The sequence below is a fragment of the Rhinopithecus bieti genome, unplaced genomic scaffold (genome assembly GCF_001698545.2).
Source record: "Rhinopithecus bieti isolate Rb0 unplaced genomic scaffold, ASM169854v2 scaffold_2350, whole genome shotgun sequence".
NCBI lineage: Eukaryota > Metazoa > Chordata > Mammalia > Primates > Cercopithecidae > Rhinopithecus > Rhinopithecus bieti.
The window spans coordinates 2,347,874-2,355,340 of NW_016803902.1; the positions used below are offsets into that span (position 1 = coordinate 2,347,874).

Here is a 7,467-nt window from a genome sequence, read left to right on the forward strand (position 1 = left end):
ACTTGTTGCACAAGGAAATGAAAAATAACACTTTTATTTTCTTTTCTTTCTTTAAACTCTTGCTTTATAGAATTTTTTTTTTTAATTTCTTTTTTTTATAGTCACGTCTGTCAACCTTTTCCTTTTGGTTTCGGGCTTTGGTTTCAAACTTTAAAAGATTGTATCACTACTTTTGTACAATTTATTGAATCCTTTCCTCAGTGACTTAAAATGCGCCACTTTCTATGTATTGAATCTTAATTGATCTTCTGATTTCTCTACATTTCATTTGTCTATGTTTATTCCTAGGCACATTTTTAAACAAATAATTTACATGTAATTAAAATTCATACATTTTGATTGTACAGCTCAATGAGTTTTGAAAATTACATACACCACTGTGGAAATATAGATTATTTTCATCACTCCAAAAAGTTTCTCAATTCTCTGTATGGTCAGTCCCCAACCCTGATTCCCAGACCAAGACAGTCACTGATATGCTTTGTCATTATATTTATTACCTTTTTAGAATTTTTATCAACGGAATTATACGGAATGTACTCTAGCTTTCTTAGCTTTTTTTTTTTTTTTTTGTAGATTCATCTATCGTTAGGTTTTCCTTTTATTGCCAAATAATATTCCTTTGGCCATGCCACAATTTACTTAGGTATTCACCTGCTGCTAGACTTCTGGATTGCTTTCAGTTAGGGGCCATTAAGAATAAAGTTGCTACAAATATTAATGTAAAAGTCTTGGTGCAGACAGATGTTTTCATTTCTCTTGGGTAAATATCTAGAAGTGGAATTACTGGATCTTATGCTAAGTGTATATGTAACTTTCTAAGAAACTGGCAAATTTTTAGAAAAAGACTATACTTTTTCTAAAGTATAGTCACGCTGGGCACGGTGGCTCATGCCTGTAATCCCAGCACTTTGTTAGGCTGAGGCAGGTGGATCACAGGTCAGGAGATCGAGACCATCCTGGCTAACACAGTGAAACCCCGTCTGTACTAAAAAATACAAAAAATTAGCTGGGCGTGGTGGCGGGCGCCTATAGTCCCAGCTACTCTGGTGGCTGAGGCAGGAGAATGGCGTGAACCCAGGAGGCGGAGCTTGCAGTGAGCCCAGATCATGCCACTGCAGTCCAGGCTGGGCAACAGAGCGAGACTCCATCTCAAAAAAAATAAATAAAATAAATAAAAAATGACTATAACTAACATTCCTAGGGCTAGCATTCCATTGCTGAATTCAGTTGTTCTACATCATTTTTAGCACTTATAAAAAAGATGCAGTATTTTAAGCCGTTTTATTGAGTATGTAGTTATAGCTGTGCTTGTAGTTTTCATTTGCCTGATGTGATGTTGAACATTGTTTCATATGTGTATTGGCCATTTTTATATCTTCCTGTGAGATTTCTGCTCAAATATTTTGCTTGATTTCAAATTGGGTGGTTTGTCATCTAATTGAGTTAAATTTAAAAGTTAATAATAGTTCATCTTTTCCCAAATATATATTCACTCGTTCCATCGTCATTTCTTAAAAAGACTATCCTTTTGATTTAATTGCCTTGGCTCCCTTGTCAAAAATTAATAGACTATATATATATAGATCTACTTCTGAGTTCTCATTTTCCCCCATGGACCTATATGTCTGTCCTTATGCCTTTAAGACAGACTGTATAAGATTGAAAACGAACAAGATGGCAAGATTTATACAAACAATTGTTTTGGCTATTCTGGGTCCTTTATATTGCCATATAAATTTTAAAATCAGGTCATTAATTTCTGGCCTTAAAAAGTCTGTTAGGATTTTGACTGGGATTTTGTTAAATCTATAGATTACTGAAAATTGACATCTTAACATTGAGTCTTTCACCCACAAGAGAGTGGGTCTCTCCATTTATGTGGACCACCGTTAGAATTGTTTCGTAGTTTATGTAAGTCAGACATGTATTGTTACATTTATCTCAAGTGTTGTATGCGTGTGTGTGTGTATGTGTGTGTGAGAGAGAGAGAAAGAGAGAGAGAGAATGAATGAGACTTGCTCTGTCTCCCAGGCTGGAGTGCAGTGGCGTGATCTCTGCTCACTGCAACTGCCACGTCCTGGGTTCAGGCTATTCTCATAGCCTCAGCCTCCCAGATAACTGAGACTACAGGGGTGTGCCACAACCACTGGCTAATTTTTGTATTTTTAGTAGAGACAGTTTTGCCATGTTGGCCAGGCTGGTCTCGAACTCCTGTCTCAAGTGATCCGTCCACCTTTGCCTCCCAGAGTGCTGGGATTACAGGCATGAAGCCACCACACCCAGCCTTTATGCTTTTTGGAAGCTGCTGTTTGTACTGTTACATAAATTATTCATTGCTAGTATGTAGAAATAGGATTTTTTATATCTTGATCCTAAATGATAAGACCTTGCTTAAACTTCAGTATATAGTTCTAGTAGCCTTCTTTGCATATAGCTTCAGGATTTTCTATGTATAAAACCAGGTGGTATGCAAATGAACACTTTAATCCCCCGCTCCCCCAATCTATCCTTTTTCCCTCCACACTTTAATGTTCTAACTAGGACATCTAATAGAATACTTATTTTATGTTGGGTCTGTGGAGGTCATTTTGTTATTTTTGAATCTCAAGTGTCCATTGTTTGTCTTTTCATATGTGAACTACTTTATACCAGCGACTAAATTCAGTAATGTATGTAAGACATACTGCTTGTAAGTGAAAAGGAACTAGCAAGCCACTGTGTTGTAAAAATCAAGTTTGTGGAATCAGTGTTGGCAATTCAGTAACAGTAAGTTAAACTGATAACCAAGTTGGCAATTACTATTCTGTCTTGTATTTACAAAAACATTGTCTGTTTATCATAATGTGGCTGTTCTTTCTCAGTTTTGGTGTCAATAAGTAACTTTTAATTTAATTTTTAAATGTTGATTTAAAAGAAGCAATAAAACAGCCAAAATAGAAAAGTCAAAATAGAAAATCTTAAATGTGTTCAATATACTAATGATCTTTTATTTCTTCCCTAGGTTAATGCCTTAGATAAGAAAACATGTATCATTGTTCATTAGAGTTATTATAGAATAATAGTTACATTAACTTACATATCAATTGCGTTTATAAACAAGTGGCTAAATATTTTACCAAAAAAAAAAAAAAACACCCACAGGGCAGTAAAGTATAGGTCATTTCTTGTTCGTTATAGTATATTTAAAGCTATAAATCATGATTTTTTTAGATAGAGATAGAGAAGCACCAGAATATAGTTGAGCTTGGGTTCTGGAATCAAACTGCCTTGCTGAAAATCCTACTTCTTTCACTAGCTGGCAGATGACCTTGGGCAGATTACTTATCTTTTCTGAACTTCATCTGTGAGTCAGGAAAATGCACTTACCTCATAGCAATATTTTGTGACCATTAAGTGAGATAAATCATGTAAAGACCTTAGAATAGAGCCTAGTACAAAGTAGGTGTTGAATGAATATAAGCATAAATTACCTAATGATTAACTTAAACTCCATAAAGTTTGTAGAACTATGACTGGTAATCTTTATTATGTCCACTATTGGTGAACATGTCATATGAGATAGTTTTATGTCATTTTCTTAATAATACAGAGGAATAGGTCAAGTATAAAGGCTAAAGCCAAATATACACATTAACATATATACCTACACAAAAATTGTTATATTTTGTTGAATGGATTGCACCTTGGGCCACATTATTTCTTCTATTATTGAACTCCTTAATTTTGTGTTAAACTATGAGTCTCTCCTTTTTTGCAAAGATGTAGAGAATGATGTATCAGTAATGGCATCTTTATATTCTGAAAATAAATATATTAAGTGGTTTGTTTTGCTTGTGTTATTTCACTACCATCTTGAAAAGCATTCAAATAATTTTCCTTGAATATGGGCAATTTGCATTTTTTAAATATGATATTGTAGTTTTACATAGATTTCCTGGGTCATTATATGGAGCCTCGTTGTGTCCATGCAGATGCTAAAGCTATTCCTGATACTATTTGGTGTTATCTTAATGTTATTTAAGCAAAGAATGGTGATCAACTACAACTTAGTGGTCTGTTTTTGCTATTTTTTAAACAGCTCTTTAAAATAAAGGAAAAATTAAATGAGAAGTATTTATAATTAGAAAAGTACATAAAAATTTGGAACATACAGAATTTAGGAAATCAGCCTTTGCACAGGTAATTTTTGTGTGTTCATTGTTTCACATGGCTACGTTGTTTCCCTTTTACAGCACCAGTGCATTAATGGCCAATGGCCTTGTCATGGGCCTCTACATTTTCCCAGCTATAATTTCCAGTTCCTCAGAATGCCATTCCTGAAGGTTCTGTGTATGTGTTTTCCTTAAATACCATTACATGTACATCCCTTAAGCCTGGTGAACCATGACTTTAGCCCTGGCCATGGGTAATTCATTAACTCTTGTGAAACCCTGCCTTTAACTGCCTTCCAACCATCCCCAGCGCTTAGCTCTAGCACACTTTATACACATGCCTATTGTGTAATTGTTAGCATAGCTTTTTCTTCACCCTGATCACAAACTCTTTGAGGGCAGGGACTATATCTTTTTTCTAGATGCCCAGAACGCACCATAGGGCCTCATATTCAGAAGTTCAGTAAAATGCTTCCATTGACCCTGCATGACCACAATAGTTTTACTCACTTTCACGAGGATTTGACACTGTGGTGTGTAGTTACTTCTCGCTTCATTCAAAAATTGAATGAATTTTTGATGAAATGAAACAGGGCTGGGCGCAGTGGCTCATGCCTGTAATCCCAGCACTTTGGGAGGCTGAGGTAGTGGGCGGATCACCTGAGGTCTGGAGTTCGAGACCAGCCTGGCCAAAATGGCAAAACCCTGTCTCTACTAAGAAATACAAAATTAGCAGAGCATGGTGGCACATGCCTGTAATCCCAGCTACTTGGGAGGCGGAGGCAGGAGAAATCACTTGAACACGGGAGGCGGGGGTTGCAGTGAACTGAGATTGTACCACTGCACTCCATCCTGGGCAACAGAGAGAGACTCTGTCTTAAAAAAATAATAAAAATAAAATAATGCTGCTCTAAAAAATGAATATTGGCTAGGCACAGTGGCTTACTCCTGTAATCCCAGCATTTTGGGAGGCCGAGGCGGGTGGATCACCTGAGGTCAGGAGTTCGAGACCAGCCTGGTCAACATGGTGAAATCCCATCTCTAGTAAAATAAAAAATTAGCTGGGCATGGTGGCGTGTGCCTATAGTCCCAGCTACTTGGGAAGCTGAGGCAGGAGAATCTCTTCAACCCAGGAGGCGGAAGTTGCGGTGAGCCGAGATCACATCACTGCACTCCAGCCTGGGAGGTTGCAGTGAGCTGAGATCGTGCCACCGCACTCCAGCCTGGACGACAGAGTGAGACTCCGTCTCAAAAAGACAAAACNTTGTACCACTGCACTCCATCCTGGGCAACAGAGAGAGACTCTGTCTTAAAAAAATAATAAAAATAAAATAATGCTGCTCTAAAAAATGAATATTGGCTAGGCACAGTGGCTTACTCCTGTAATCCCAGCATTTTGGGAGGCCGAGGCGGGTGGATCACCTGAGGTCAGGAGTTCGAGACCAGCCTGGTCAACATGGTGAAATCCCATCTCTAGTAAAAATAAAAAATTAGCTGGGCATGGTGGCGTGTGCCTATAGTCCCAGCTACTTGGGAAGCTGAGGCAGGAGAATCTCTTCAACCCAGGAGGCGGAAGTTGCGGTGAGCCGAGATCACATCACTGCACTCCAGCCTGGGAGGTTGCAGTGAGCTGAGATCGTGCCACCGCACTCCAGCCTGGACGACAGAGTGAGACTCCGTCTCAAAAGACAAAAAAAAAAAAAAAGATTATTAACTTTAAATAAAATTTAAAAGTGGTAAAACACAATAAAAGAGGTGGTAGTTATACATTATTTGCTTTTCTGCTACACTGTATTCCTTGAATTCTTAACAATTTTTGCCTTTTACAGGTGAAGCCTTGAAAGGAAAGGTCACAGTTCACAAGAATAAGAAAGATCCACGTTCTCTCACCGTGACCCTCACATTGAATAATTCAACTCAAACTTACGGTCTCCAGTAAAAAAGCCATAAAAGCACACTACCTTGTTTTTAATGTGGGGTCGAGTGAGTCAGCAGGAGGGAGCTGCTTTCATGTGAGCAGACGGATGGATGATGGACCCTTCCCTAATGAGCCTCCTCAATAAGAGAAGTTCTTACTGTGGGAATCTGACATAGTTCAGCTGAGGAAGAGAATCAGCTGATCCTCGTGGTCTGCCATGTAATCATTTTCTTAGAAGTTTGCTCCACCAGATTTAACCACATATAACTCCCACCTTGAGTTTATCTATATGGAAAATCATTTACATCGGCCTGTATTTGGAAGAGAGATAGTCTTTTGTTTTTAATAAGTTTCTTACTATAAATTTTAAACAGAAATTGGTTATTGGGATGTTTTATTAAACTAATAACACAGGTAGTACATATTTTATTACGGACTCCTCGGAGGAGGAGTTTTTAATTACATTATTTGCTAGAAAATCAGGATGTAATAAAGATTAGTGTAAAAAATCTAAAATATGGAAAATAGCTTCAGCCTTCTTATATAAATCATATATGCAGACAGCCTAATTGATTAAGGTTCTCATTTTGTAGTTTCTTCCCTCTTTGTAACTATTCCTTAGCCTTACAGATTTTTAGTACTGCCCAGGAAATCTAATTTCAATACATTTATCCTAGGTTTCATGAAAGTTTTTAAAGATTGGGATAAATATGTACTTATTTACTAATGTATCATCTCTTTCAAACTAGATTTATGTGCAAAGGTTAAACATGTAACTGTTACTATACTTAGTACTCTATAAAGTTGTCATTTACAATTACTGATTCAATTTGAAATGTAGAATGAAAAAGCTTCAATAAAATGTAACAACTTATAAAATATTTTAAAATATTTACATTATAAAAAGTTTCAATAAAATGTATCAAACAACATTATAAAATATTTCAGCTGGGCTTGGGGGCTCATACCTATAATCCCAGCATTTGGGAGGCCAAGGCAGGAAGATCACTTAAGGCCAGGAGTTTGAGACCAGCTTAGGCAACATAGTGAGACCAGGTCTGTACAAAAATTATTTTTAAATTAGCCAGGCATAGTGCTGCATGCCTGTAGTGTTAACTGCTTGGGAAGCTGTGGTGAGCAGATTGCTTGAGTCCAGGAGTTGGAAGCTACAGTAAGTCAAGATCGTGCCACTGCACTCCAGCCTGGGTGACAGAGAAAGACTCTCTAAAAAAGTTAATTACTTAAAAGTAAAAATAGGGCCAGGCATGGTGGTTCATGCCTAAAATCTCAGCACTTCAGGAGGCCAAGGCAGGAGGATTGTTTAAGGTCAGGAGTTCAAGGCCAGCCTGGGCAACACAGGGAGACTCCATTCTACAAAAAATTAGCCAGGTGTGG

General features: G+C 37.4%; 1 protein-coding gene across 1 annotated transcript in view; it reads left to right on the forward strand.

Annotated features, from left to right (window-relative positions):
- PRMT3 (protein arginine methyltransferase 3) overlaps window positions 1–7,002 on the forward strand; it is a 139,775-nt gene extending 132,773 nt beyond the window's left edge. The window contains 1 exon segment of the mRNA XM_017858381.1: window positions 5,984–7,002. Coding sequence (XP_017713870.1) covers window positions 5,984–6,093 — 110 coding nt within the window. The 3' untranslated portion in view covers window positions 6,094–7,002.
- Window positions 7,003–7,467: the final 465 nt, after the last annotated feature.